This window comes from Xenopus laevis, chromosome 7S (assembly GCF_017654675.1).
Source record: "Xenopus laevis strain J_2021 chromosome 7S, Xenopus_laevis_v10.1, whole genome shotgun sequence".
NCBI lineage: Eukaryota > Metazoa > Chordata > Amphibia > Anura > Pipidae > Xenopus > Xenopus laevis.
In genome coordinates this window covers 62092895-62107526 of record NC_054384.1, presented here as the reverse complement: position 1 = coordinate 62107526, position 14632 = coordinate 62092895, and the positions used below count along the sequence as shown (strand labels likewise).

The 14632-nt window shown below is 37.9% G+C and overlaps 1 protein-coding gene across 4 annotated transcripts in view; it reads right to left on the bottom strand.

The window, feature by feature from the left end:
- Positions 1-8371: 8371 nt before the first annotated feature.
- Positions 8372-14632, bottom strand: part of fez1.S (fasciculation and elongation protein zeta 1 S homeolog) — a 41672-nt gene continuing 35411 nt past the window's right edge. For 2 of the 4 annotated variants that reach the window (XM_041571314.1, XM_041571313.1), the window contains exon 10: positions 13573-13599. In XM_041571314.1, coding sequence (XP_041427248.1) covers positions 13574-13599 — 26 coding nt within the window. In that variant the 3' untranslated portion in view covers position 13573. Of the gene's footprint in view, positions 9786-12868; positions 12946-13572; positions 13600-14632 lie in introns of those variants that run through there. The other 2 variants (XM_018227738.2, XM_018227737.2) reach the window with 2 other exon arrangements.

The following is a 14632-nucleotide window of genomic DNA, read 5'->3' as shown; positions in this document are numbered from 1 at the left end:
TTACATCAGTATGGGATTAAAGTGAATTTCTTATAAAAAAGTTTTATTGTAATTTGATAACATATTGTTTTGTTAACACTTTATCAACTTATTATGAATTTATGCACAATTGCACTTTATTCACTTAGTCACTATAATCACATGGTCATGTCTCCTATATCAGTGAATTTTTAGGTGATTTGGATGGAAACAATGTTACAATGCGGATTGAAATGTAATATAATATAAGTAGAAAATTGGGGTTAATGGGTACATAGTGGAAGTTGAATAGACCTTTGGATTTGTATGTAACACGTATGCAACCCTTGAACCTGCAGAAAACAATTCTGCAGGTAATCAATATACAAATGTGTAAGTATCTAACCCTAGAACCTGCATTAAGTAATCTAGCAGGTATTTAAGGGACATGACCAGCACTAGCCACACCTCCTCTGATGAAGCGCCCAATAGCGCGAAACGCGTCAGGAGGGTGTGGCTAACAACAGGTAGGCAGACTGGGGGGGAGACACTGCTTTGTGGTGTGTGTGAATTGTACATTGACATGTTAGTTTTTGTGGTTTATATGCACCAATAAATCTTTTTAAGCGAGAAACTGTGCATGTCTTTGATATTTACCTTGGTTTAATTGGACCTGTGCACAGTACTCGCTGTATAGACAGCAGCTACCCCATAATTGATTTGTTTCACTGAAGGAGATAGACTGTAGCGCTACTTTCGCTCTGGTGAATGGACATAACTATGCAAATTCACTAAGATGTGGATTTTACTGAACGTTACCTCTTGCGCCAGACTTGCCTTCGCCACCTCAGACGAAGTGCAATAGAGTAGATAGGAGTTCCTCAAAAAATAGTTGAAAATTTTTCTAAGTCCCAAAAAATGCTGACGACTTTTCAGTTTTTCAGGGTGATAGGTTGCAAAAGATCGTCATTTTTTTAGGGTACCTGGCTTACCCCTACATTTCCTAACATATGGCACATAAACTATACACTGGGCTCATATAACAACTCTATTTTATTTTATTAAGATTCCCTGGACTTTTGTAGTGTAATGTATTTGCTGCAACATATATGTCTATTGAAAATTAACTTCCCACTGTATGCAAATTAGCTAACGCTAGCGCAACTTCGCTTTGCTTGCCGAATTAACGCTAGCGAAACTTCAGGATCGTTCGGCGCCCTGGAATCAACTTTGCATTTTAGTGAATTAGCGTTGTCCTGGCAAATTTTTCGTCTGGCGAAGTGTGGCGATGTGAGCGAAGCTGGTGGCTGGCGAATTTCCGCAGGTTAGTGAATTTGCCCCATATAGTGGTGCTAGGGGGAAGATTTAGCAAGGGTCGAATTTCGAAGAAAAAAATATTTCTAAATTCGACCATCGAATTTAAATACTTCTAATTCGAATATCGAATTCAACTTTTTTTACCGAAGTTGAGCGGTTTGCGGTTGAAGTAAGATCATTCGATTCGAACGATTTTAGCGTATGATCAAACGATTTTACTTTGACTAAAAATTCATTAGAGGGTCCCCATAGGCTAACATAGCACTTCAGCAGGTTTAATTTGGCGAACTATTGAAGTCAAAGTTTTTTTAAAGAGCCAGTACTTCAAACTATTTTACTTCGAATCTAATTCGTAGCATCCTATTCGATGGTCAAAGTATCCAAAAAGTTACTTTGAATTTCGAATTTTTTTACTTTGAAAATTCCCTCGAATTCACTTCGACCCTTGATAAATCTGCCCCTAAGTGTCATTGTGCCAGTCCTGCTTCTTCTGCTAAATTGTTCACAAGTGCACCTACTGACACTGGAAACACTGCCACCGGAATGTGGCTGTAATTCTAGGGTTCCCATACAGGTTTATAGTGTATTTAATGCTGTATATAACATATAGTATATGCTGTGATTCAATGGTCTAAGCTGTAGGGGAACCAGCTGACTGCCCTGTTTAGAAGAACTGGCATTTAGAGGTAAAACAACAATGACATATTCATGTGCTTTTAGATATTCCTGTTTAATGAAATGATGGCTTCCACACAAGCAAAGTAAATCATTTTGCCAGTAACAGTGCTCCTGGCATTTTTTTGGTGCTGAATTCTTCACTACCATGCATTAGATGAGTAATATTTCATGTTTCCACTAGATGGCAGGCCAGTCATAAAAGCCATGTAAAATAATAAATAAATAATAAAGGAATGGCGGCTTTCTGTTAGGTTCAAAGCAACCAGAAGATAAAAATACAAAATTAGAATCCACAAAAACTGGGATGTCAATGGATTTAGATAATTCTGACATGCGTCAAACATGTACCCAGAGACGAAGGAAGGTTGAGCGGAGAATTTAGGTATTTTCTACTAAAAATATGAGCAAATTGGGTTGAAAAAGTCCAACCTGCAGATTAGTAAGCAAAAAGTCATGCTTAAGCATCATTCATTAAAACCCATATGAACTCATGCAAAAGGTATATCAACAAAGATCAATACTTCTGGCGAGTGTATGCAAGCTTACAAAGAAATAATAATGACAGAAATGATGACGGTGTTGATGGCAGGAAGCAGGCAGAAATAACTCATCTCTGGCATGGAAAGCGTACTCTATTTCCTATCAGGCATTCTTCTGTAGTCTACTCTGTAGCTTTATTTCCACAAACCAGCAGGATACCTTGTGCCAACAAGCCTGGCCATATCAAGACAGTCTGCTGCATAGTGTGGTCACTCACCTCAAGTCTGTATTTTAGAACTGGAACTGGAAAGAAGCCTTGAGGATCCCCATTTCATGAAAGAATTGCTTTTAAAAGATTTGTCAAAACAGGGTTTTTGAAGCCAAAGCTCCATTTAACACTTCACAAAAGTCACTATAAGTTTATAAAATTATCTGCTGCTCTTCCCATGAAAATGTCTACGCTAGTGAGAATTTGAAACATAATGAAGCACATATAATGATTATCAAAGTGGATTGGAAGAACGTTCAGTGGAGATGGCAAATATCAAACAATTTCTTCACCCTTGCCTTGGAAATATGGAGACTTACAGAAAGGTTTCAAGACGGAATAGTATTACCAGGAGTTTGATAAAAAAAAAGGGAAATCAAGGTAATCTACAAATTTGCCACTGTTCCATACACTAGTAATGATATATCTATAGCAGAGCCAGAATAACAAGTGGTGTGCCAACTATAGAGTAAATGCTGCTACATTTGAGGAAAAGGTGACCTGCATGAGTCCTGGGATTCAAGAATTCACGATCACCCCATTTTACCCACTTTAATTATATAGGCTCCAAAATAAAATCCTAATAGGAACGTGTTTTTTTCACAACATATGGAGCCCAAAGATTTAATAGAGCCTAAATGAATGTGAGGAGGGAGGGATTGATATCCAAAATTTGCATACGCATCCTCCCACACTAACAGCAATGGGAAAATGAGGGCGGAAGAACTGCTGATGGTCAGCGGAGAGGGCAGACGTGACGTCGGTTGAAAGCGACTCCACCTGGAAAGTGACTTCCAAGGTCCGCGTATGTATCCTCCCACGCCAACAGTGATGGGAGGGTGAAGATGGAAGCACCGCTGATGATTGGCGGAGAGGACGGATGTGACGTCAATTTAAAGCGACTCAGCCTGAAAATGAACATGCGGCTATAAAAAACGTCGGAAGGAATCTTTTGATTCACTTGCCTTTTGAGAAAGCTGTGCGAAACGCGCGTTAGGGCAAGACACGACTCTTATTGCTTTTATTAATTATATCACTTCGGTGAATAGACATTGCACTAAAGATGGCCATACATGGGCCGATAAAAGCTGCAGACAGACCGAGTCAGCAGCTTATTGGCCCGTGTATTGCCCCCCCCCCCCGACGGGCTTCCCCAATCGAGATCTGGCCGAAAGTTGGCCAGATCTCGATCGGATGGGACAAATAATCTCGTTGGATCGCGGCAGCATCTGTTCGTTGATGCAGTCCTGCGATACAACTGCCCATTCCCATTTGGGGCCCACGATCGGATCAGTCCGATATTGCCCACCTCAAGGTGGGCATATCGGAGAGAGATCAGCTCGTTTGGCGACATCGCCAAACGAGCGTATCTCTCCGTGTATGGCCACCTTTAGTCTACTTAATCTACTTAAGTTAATTGATACACCAACTAGAGAAGTGGGTTTTTTTTATAACTACTAAAGGCATCATACAGTCACAAACAAGGATCTTTCTCTCTTCTCTTTTTTTAAGAAAAATTTCAACATTTTATCCTTATGTGTTCTGTAGATTTAGGAGACACTTTAATAAAGAAAGTTAGTGAAATCCTATTACTACGGGATTCAAGAACACCTAACTTTGTATATTTAAAAATCCTTTACAGATTAGTAAGTGTAAATTTAGAATATTTTTTTTAGATTTTTCTTTCACATTGGCTTTTCACTTATATATTTGGTCTGTATGTTTATTTTCAGTTTAATGATTCATACAAAATAAGCTACAGTACTGGAACACGATCGAGTAACAAAGCTGTGAATGAAGCTCAGGCTGGAAACACAATATTGTTATTCTTTGAATTAGAGTTATGTGATTCCTTTTTGTACCCAAAGCATGTTTTTGAAGGTGAACCAGCTCCCCCCTACCAAAAGCCCCCCTAAACTAAATAATGTGCATTAGTTAAAAAAAAACCCTTTAAAAAAATCTGACCCTTAGAGGAGAACTACACCTCCCAATAATAAAAACTCATACCCACTACCCTACATAGTCCCCCTCCCTGCCTCTCCCCCCTTCCACATAGGTGATTGCCCCATGAAAGTGCCCCTAATCCATTACTCACATATAGGAGAGTAAACGCAGCGGAGCTTGTGGGCGCCATCTTCTGGATTTCCAGTCTTCTTCTGGTCCTATTCCATCACTTTGTCAATTTCCAGCATGCGCAGATGCTATGAATTGGAAAACTGCTAGCACTGCACATGCGCCGATACGGCGATCACTTCCCAAAGAATACAGAAGATCTGGAAGAGTTTATTTCCCATAAGGATAATTAGACTGATTTAAAGGGCAATAGCGAATAGTATGTAGGTACATATGAGGATCAAATGAGGATCTGTCATCTAGAATACTGGCGTCTGGCGTTTTCCACATAAGGGATATCTTCGTTACTTGTTGCATCATTCCTTAAGGTTACTGAAAACATTTAAACAGTAGGATTGTTTTACCACCAATATGGATTAGTGCAGCTTAGTTACCATCATGTACAAGTACTATTTTATTAACAGAAACAAAAAGGAAACTACCCTGTAGCAATATGATATATTACAACTGGCCACTAGAGGTCTCACTGTTTTAACTTATGCAAGAACTAGCAGGATATACTATGGGCAGATGCAATTTAATGAGAACAACTTATTTCACTGTTTATCACATGAAAACTCTATTGAGGTCTGTGGGAAAAGTGGAACTGAATTTAAAGGAATTTAAAGTGTTTTAAAGTAATGAGCATGTAACATACTGTTGTGCTGCAATGGTAAAACTGGTGTGTTTGCTTCTGAAACTCTACTATAATTTATATAAACAATTGTAGCCATGGGGGCAGCCATTAAACTGGCATTCCTTGAAAATACTTTCATTTTTTGGTGTTACTCTTCCTTTAATCTCACCCATAAGTTTTCAAGTTATAAACCATAAAATAATGTATTTTCATTTATTTGAATCTGGTCCTTAATCTATTACATTTTTTACCAGTTTTACTTCATATAAATTAAAATAGCTGGAATTAAATCCATGGGAAAAAGTTATATTATGGTTTGTCACATGAAAACTTATGAGCTATATTTAATTTGAGGAAAAAAATAACTTTTCTCCTAGTTAAGTTACATTTTTTCCCAAACCTTGCTTCAACCATTTTCATAATTATATACTTTTTTACTTGTATGTGCCATTGGGTAATCATTAATAGAAAAATAGCATTTTAATAAATAAGCCAAACAAACCATACATGTTAGGTCACATGAGTGAGAGTTAAAGCTGCAGTATTTCTGGTCAGGTGGTCTCTGAGGCAGCACAGAGAATATCACGAAAATGGAGGTTCAAGATGTAAAAGGGCAATATTTACTTAAATACTGTATATATTCCAGTTTGGTAAGATTCTTTATTATGCCACTTAATATGATATAAACTATCTGTTACTTAAGTATTCATTTTAAGGGTATAATTTAGTCTTAAAAGGAACAGTAATAACAAAAAGTGAAAGTTTTTGAAATAAATTAATTTATAATTTACTGTTGCCTTGAACTGGTAAACGGGTGTGTTTGCTGTAGAAAGACTACTATAGTGTATATAAACATGCTGCTGCTGCCATGGGGCAGCCATTCAAAGCTGAAAAAGCTCAGGTGCTCTGTAGAATACAACGGGAACTTTTCTGTTATCTACTGTGTATCCTGTGCCTTTTCTCCTTTTTTCAAACTGAATGGCTGCCTCCATGGCTACACAGCAGCTTGTTTATATAAACTATAGTAGTCTTTCTAAAGCAAACACACCAGCTTTACCAGTGTAGGGCAACAATAGAATACAAAACTTTAATTTTAAAATGTTTTCAGCTAAGAACACAGAACAGAAATGGCTGTCATTTAAAATGATATTACATCGTTACTGTTCTTAATTTATTCCCTTAAGGAGTAAATGTAGGAGCGCTAAGAATCACCCTATGTGGCTTAATATAGAAGTAAAGAAGTTAATAGGACAGAAGCTGCATTTAATGAATATAAACACTATAATAAATGTTGTAAATCAGCAATCCGGAAGGCAAAGAAAGGAAATGAAGAGTGCATTGCATAGTGGCGGAGGCTAAGACTAACCCCAAAAAGTTTTTTAAGTATATTAATAGTAAAAAGATGCAGGTTGAGATTGTTGCTCCATTAAATAATGGTACCAGTATGGTTGTAACAGATACAGAAAAGGCAAATGTGCTAAATCAGTTATTTTCTTCAGTGTATACAATAGAGGAGTCTGAGTTCCCAGGCTCACTTCATAGCTGCACTAATGGTTCAGCTCAATCTAGTCAGTGGCTGACTTAGGATATGATTCATAAAGCTTTAATAAAAATTAATGTAAATAAGGCTCCAGGGCCTGATGGCATACACCCCCGAGTTCTAAGAGAGCTTAGTTAAGTTTTAGACCAGCCCATAATTCTGATTTTCTCAGATTTGCTTTCATCTGGTATGGTGCCTATGGATTGGAGAAAATCTGATGTCATTCCAATATTTAAAAAGGGATTATGATCTCAGCCTGGCAATTATAGGCTGGTAAATTTGATATCTGTGGTGGGCAAATTATTGGAAGGCTTGTAAAGGGATCACATTCAAAATTTTGTCGTAGTGAATGGCATTATGAGCAGCAATCAGCATGGCTTTATGACGGTTAGGTCATGTCAGATAAATAGATTGCTGAACAGTTGGGGGGGGGGCAGTAGATGTGATCTATTTGGATTTTGCCAAAGCGTTTGATACCGTGCCCTACAAACGACTGCTTTCTAAACTAAGGTCTGTTGGGCTTAATTAAGTCGTTTGCACATGGATAGGAAACTGGCTACAACTGGGTGGTTGCTAATGGTACATTCTCTGCTTGGAGTAAGGTTCTTAGTGGGGTCCCTCAGGGCTTGGTATTGGGTCCACTTTTATATAACTTGTTCATTAATGACTTATGGGAGGGTATTGTAAGTAATGTATCAGTGTTTGCAGATGCCCAATTAATTCCAGGATGTGGCATCCTTGCAACAGGATCTTGACAAACTGGCAATCTGGGCAGCTAAGTGGCAAATGAGATTCAATGTCGATAAATATAAAGCCCTGCACCTGGGATGTAAAAATATACTGATACATTAGATAGCTTTAAAAAGGGGTTGGATGGCTTTTTAACAAGTGAGGGAATACAGGGTTATGGAAAATATCTTATAGTACAAGTTAATCCAGGGACTAGTCCGATTGGAGTCAGGAATGATTTTTTTCCCACTCTGAGGCAAATTGGAGAGGACCTTTTGTGCATTGCATAATACAAGAGCATATGAAGATATGGGTCCAAACATTCATAACCTCTTTTACAGAGGGCAGCAGAGCCTTTTTTTCTTTGTTAATTATTCAACGTGAATGAAGTTCTGAAGCATTAAGACTTCTGCATTCAATATAACTGTAGGAGTTAATTTCACTTCTTAAGGACATTAAAAGCATCTGCCAAGATATGCTTGGGTCTGCAACACTTGATAAAGGGCGTGGGCCCGAAACATGTTGTGTAACTCATTATCCCAATAAAGAACTTTGCAGACAAGTTGCTGCCCTGGATTTGTTCCACAACTACTGAATGCATGGGTCTGCAACATCCTTTATTATGCTGTTAAAAGAATTTCAGGACAGGATGTAGGGTAAGCGCAACATAAGTCAATTTATTTTACACAGTTGTACCCCTGGAAGGTGAAAAACATAAGATGCACAGATCTACAGAAAATATGAAATGTTTAATTTTGCAGAGATTACATAGGCTAGAGCTATTTATACATTTCACCAGATTTATTATGCTATCATGTAATATACTGCAAGACACATTCTAATACACTACAATGTACAGTCCTCTTTTTTTTTAACCCAAACCCCCATGTGACATATGTGTCCAGTATCCTTTCTCCCCTCTCCTTCTTGAGGTACTATATTGCTGCATTATGTTAAATTGTAATAAAGGCGATAAGAAATACATCAAATAATACAAAGGGCCACAATAATGACAACTGACAGATCGCATCCTTTGGGAATACTTAAAGTAATACAAAGTCAATATTTGGTATTGTAACATAAAGTTTACACTGAACAGTAACCCCTTGACGACTGAAACTGGAGAAGAGTAACATTAATATTAAGTTATTTCAGAAAGGTTTGCATTCACTCACTGAGTAGTAACTGGAAAACTAATACCTGTAAAAAAAGTCTGCCAATGAAACTGCAGATCAAAGTTTAGTGTTAATTGCTACAAATGACAGGCAGGTTAGGTTACAAGTTGGCCTTATGGTTTTTCCTATTTCTGTTAATCAGTTACTCTATATCCAACTTACTATGTGAGTGAATCTTGCTTGCCTTTTAAGATCATTTCTAAACATTCCACATGCAGATGGGTGTGAATTTTTAATCCATAGTCTTTACTTTTGAAAGTCAAAAGAACGGAACACAACGTAACACTGAACAAACTTGCATTTAGTATTAACACTTTTACAGCCCAGCAAATCTAGAATCCAGCATCAGGATCTCTTCTTTCACCTATGAAATGTCAAAATATCATACAGATACTTTCAAAGCTCACTCTGAAAGCCAAAACTTGGACCTGCAGTTTAGCTATGTGCAAATTACTGTATATGTGCACAGCAGAGCATTCACTCTAACCAAGACAAAATTCTATATATAATCCTATTCAAATGCCAAGAATACTTAAAGACCATGCGTTATTACAGTCCTCTGGTACAAATCTGATGGCACAGTGTGTGTTTTCCAGAAAATGGATGTCATGGCAGATTGCATTCCATTAGGTCTGCCGTCCCTGCAGTCATATATAAAAACACAAAATATTATGGTTTTGTCTTATATTGGACCTTGTTTAAGAAAATACGTTTCAGAGTTGAGAATAGTTAAAGGACACGAAAGCCTTCTGGTAATTTGGATTAATGCTATGCAGTTGTAAATGTACAGTTGGAAGTCCTGTTATGCCATGCAAGTCCTTGGCTAATGTAAAACTTCTTTTTTTTTCTGATAGTCTTCTTTCCATGCAACACATTAGGTAGGGCAGAGTACTAAGGAAAAAAAAAATAAAATAAATATTTCAATTATGCCTAATTTAAAAAAAAAAAATATTTGTACAGCATACAAGGTTCAAACTACAGACTACCTCATGCAATTTTACTGCAAGAAATAATAAACCATTAAAAGTCCAGCTACTGCACTTCACTGAGATCATTATACTCTGATTACAAAAAAATATGTTCCAAGCCCCAGGACATCTCATTGAAACAGCTGTAGTCACAATCAATAGAGTAGATTGCCAATATAAAAACTCTGTAGCAAATATGTGATAGACACTAGACTTTATTTAAAATGGAACTATTGGTATTTTATAAAAGGGCCTGATACGGGGGTCTGACTAACTGTGCTCACTAATTGACTTTCAAAAAAACTGGGCTGAAGGCTTGGAATACTTAATTAGCTAACAGGGATATAAACATTATATAGGTGTAAACTCAGGTTAAATGTACTTTAAATTGTCAATCAACTTGAGTTGGATGATTCATGTTGGATGATTCATGTTGGCCTTCATTTGTTTGCTCTATGAGACTTCAATAAATGTGAAATTGGTCTCTTTATGAATTTATCCTTAATATTTTTAGCCCACAGCTCCTATAACATTTTGAAGTATGTTGAGTGTTAAAATCAAGCAAAATTTCTATAAAAGATAATTTCCGGAGAGCACAAAAAGTTTCATATAGTGTGTTTATTGCAGGAATGTCATGCACTACAGGTCCATAAATGAAGTAGCACAGCAAGCAAGCATTTAAAGGACCATTAACACTAAATTCTTTTAGGTAAACAGTTAATTCCACCCCCCTCAAATAACACATCTATTTCGGACAAAGTTCATTTTTTTATTGTTTTAGGTATAATTAACTAGATAAAATCCCTCTTCCGGTTGTGTGCTGCATTGAAAAGTCGATGGGGCGACATACATTCTCTTATGCGTGCACTCTTTATTTAAAACCTGAAATTATTGGCTTATGGATACATTAGAACTGAATATGGACTGAATTGTTTTCCATTTAAGGACTGAGTAATGTAGTGTTCCCTTTTTCTCCTATATAAATCTTCCCACAGGGGCATTTTAATGCATACACCACTGCCCTTTCAATGGGTGTGTTATCGTGTCTCCCCTACCAGTTTTACTACCAGTTATTAAAGTGTATATTACTTACACTATATACTCGTGTATAAGCCGACCCGCGTATAAGCCGAGGTACCTAATTTTACCTAGAAAAACTGGGTAAACTTATTGACTCGTGTATAAGCCTAGACACAACTAAGACCCTTTATGCTACAATCACTACAGCGCAAACTAAATCACTGAAAATGTGTCCCCCCCCAGTGGATTTATATTACAGATATTTTTCAGCTGAGACAAAATATACTTTCCACTAGCAATTATACACACATAGACACACATATACTTTACACACACACTCTTCCCACAAAATAATCACACACACATACTATACACACAAACTCCCCACACATATACTATATACACACACAAACTCTCTACCCACACCATCATACAAAGACACACACATATACTATATACACACACTCCCCACACAATAATGACAAGGCTGATAACATATATTAATGCAGAGCCAGGGTGTCCAACCTGTAGACTTCCAGCTGCTCTATAGGAACTGCACAACATAGGGAAGCAGGTACAAGCGCAACAATAACTGGCACATACACGGGTTGAGTGACAGGGAACACCTGGAGGGTTGCTCAGGCCTGCAAGTGAGGGAGGATCCCCGGCCTGTAGTGGTTGTTGCTACCACCGCACTCTTTTAAGCCGCTCCCTGTACTGTTAGCTTGTTTAGAAAGAAAAGGCCCCAGTCGTAGGACTTTGCTGTGTGCCTGCTCTTACCTGGGTCCCGGCGGCGCTCCGTTCATAGGCCCAGGCTGCGGGGAACGCAGGAACCAGCGGGTCGGTAAAGGTGGCGGGAGGGTAGCTGTCCATCTTCCTGGAAACTGGGAGCCTGCAATTTCCTCGCTTTCTCGCCTCCTGCCAGCCCCTTACCTCATCCCTGGGAGGCGGCAGCGGTGTTGACGCAGGCTGAGGGAGGGACGGACTGCAGGGAGAGGGGTTACCTCAGACTTTCACACTCCGTGGGATCTTGGAATTCAAGCTGCGCCCCCATGTCGCTTTATTTCCCAGCATGCATCGCTCATGGCGGCGCCTCCTCTCCTCTCTCCCCCTTGTGCTCAGAAAGTTTCTAATACCGGTAGTTCTCTGCAAATTTACCGGTGAGGCAGCTGTCTTCTGCCTTCTACCGTATTTCATCTACAATAGGTTTTTCTATCATTGTACCATACTTACCCGAGTATAAGCCGAGGTCAATTTTTTCAGCACATTTTGGGTGCTGAAAAACTCGGCTTATACACTTGTATATACGGTAAACAATATGTATCATAAGAATTTACTTGTTACAAGAAGGTGCAATTAGGGAGTATACAACTAGATGGCAGTGCGCATTTGGTCTCATGATAATCGATGTACCTGGTCACACCACGGAGTGGGTAAAACTTGTTGGGGTGAATGGTTTAAATGCTTGTTTGCTGTGTGAATTCATTTATGCACATGAGGAAGGCTTATAGACCAAAACATGTAGTGCATGACATTCCTGCAATATTCACACTTCGATGCTATGAAACATGTTGTGCTCTATGGGTATTGTCGTCTATACATTTGGAATCTTGTGCAATAAACATGGGTGTCGCAGCCTGTTGAGAAGCACTGATAAACATATCTGAATGAAAGAACAAGTCTACAATATTTTGATATCAGCATTTGGATAAGTTTAGTCAGATATTTGTCTGACTCATTGAAAGTGAAACCCTCAAGCTGGGTCGAATACTCCCTATGTACTTTAATGAACTTGGCTCAAGAAGCTATAGATAAAATCAAAAATGACATATTTCAATATTTTTCGCATGTGTTGTAGCTACCTATGACCTTACCTACAGTACTTCTTCTGTCCTTACCTACATCCCCTGCAGTGTGAATATGCAAACTATTATAGAGCTTGAAAATTAAAATAAAGAAGGCTATTTGGATTAGTTTTAAAATTACCAAGAATATCACGATAAGCCAGAATTTTGATATGATTCCAATACATTCAGTCAGTAGAGTTCAGTCAGCAGAGTAACCTGATAAGAAAAATTGCATCTTATTATGTTCTTTAATTATTCTCATGAAAGTCCTTAAGGGGGTTGTTCACCTTTAAACTATCTTTTAGTATGACGTAGAGAGTGTTATTCTGAGACAATTTGCAATTGTTTTTTATTTTTGGTTATTTGTGGTTTTTTAGTTATTTAGCTTTTTATTCAGCAGCTCTTCAGTTTGCAGTTCTGGTTGCAAGGGTTCAAATTACCCTAGCAACCATGCACTGATTTGAATAAGAGACTGGAATATGAATAGGAGAGACCTGAATAGAAATATGAGTAATAAAAAGTAGCAATAGCAATACATTTGTAACCTTACAGAGCATTTGATTTTTAGATGGGGTCAGTGACCCCCATTTGGAAGCTGGAAAGAATCAGAAGAAGAAGAAGGCAAATAATTCAAAAACTATCGAAAATAAAAAAATGAAGTCCAATTGAAAAGTTGCTCAGGATTAGCCATTTTATTACATACTAAAAGTTACCTGAAAAGTGAACCACCCCTTTAACCGGCTTCCATGGAAGAGGGTGGGGTTTGGATGGAATAAGGGGGAAGGATGGAGATCATCCATATTTGCTAAGGCCAAGGCTTCTTCACTCTTTAGTGTTGTTTTGCTCAGGTCAACTCACACGCTATACAGTCTACATCAAAACATGTAGAAAGTCCCATTTACATTACTAGGCAAATAGTATTGCCTACAGGGTGTGCATTTTGTTATGGCACAATAAAAATGGGGTAGTATTAATTTCATAATCTATTGCATGTATTTTAATTTGGCAGTAGATGTCTGGAGCTTATTATGACTTTTCTTGTCAATATTTCTTATTTCTAGCTACAATTTCCTTGATCAATCTACAGCATTTGATTGTATACATAAATGCTAGTCTATCTTGTCCTTAAAGGACATGTAAATGATAATGATAATGCTATCTCTTCAATGGCTGTTAGACTGGAAGGTGTGTTTAGTAATCTGAGCTGAGAAGAACTGAGCATGCTCATAACTCAACAGCCAAAGTTAATTCCTGAGGGAGAGGGCCGAGTGGGTTAAAGGAGTAGAAGGATTTCTACATGATTAAGGGGTGAGAGGCAGTTATCTAAAGATTTCAAAGAGGCTGTTCACTGATTACATTTTTGTGGAGGGGGTTTACATGTCCTTTAAAAGTCATCAGTCAAATGAGAAGGAAATTACTCTATGTAATCAAATAAATAATACAGTAATCATCAGCCTCTATTTAGAAGCAAACAAAAAAGCACTCATTAAGATAATGTACTGTATGTTTTTAGCTGGGCACATTCAGTGCAGTGAATAAAACAATTCTGAAAATGCTTTTAGTCTTCTGCCTCTTTGATTAAAAAACATTGCATATTCAGCGTAATGGACTAAATAAACCCTTTCACAGTGTTTCAAGATTTTCATTCTGCTTAGCTCAAACCACTTTTTACTGAATGTGAAAATAATCGGCAAAAAAATCTATCACAACATATCTTTCAGCCATTTTTGATATTAAGTTGTTCTACAAAAAACGACTGACCCGCAATTTTGCCTGTTTGCTCTGCAAGTTTAAACAGGGACCCACAAAGAATCCATCTCAGACATACAATTTTAAAAAATCCCCCATTTTATAACAATGTAACTAGCTAAAGTTTGGGTGCCCCACAAGACCATACCTCCCA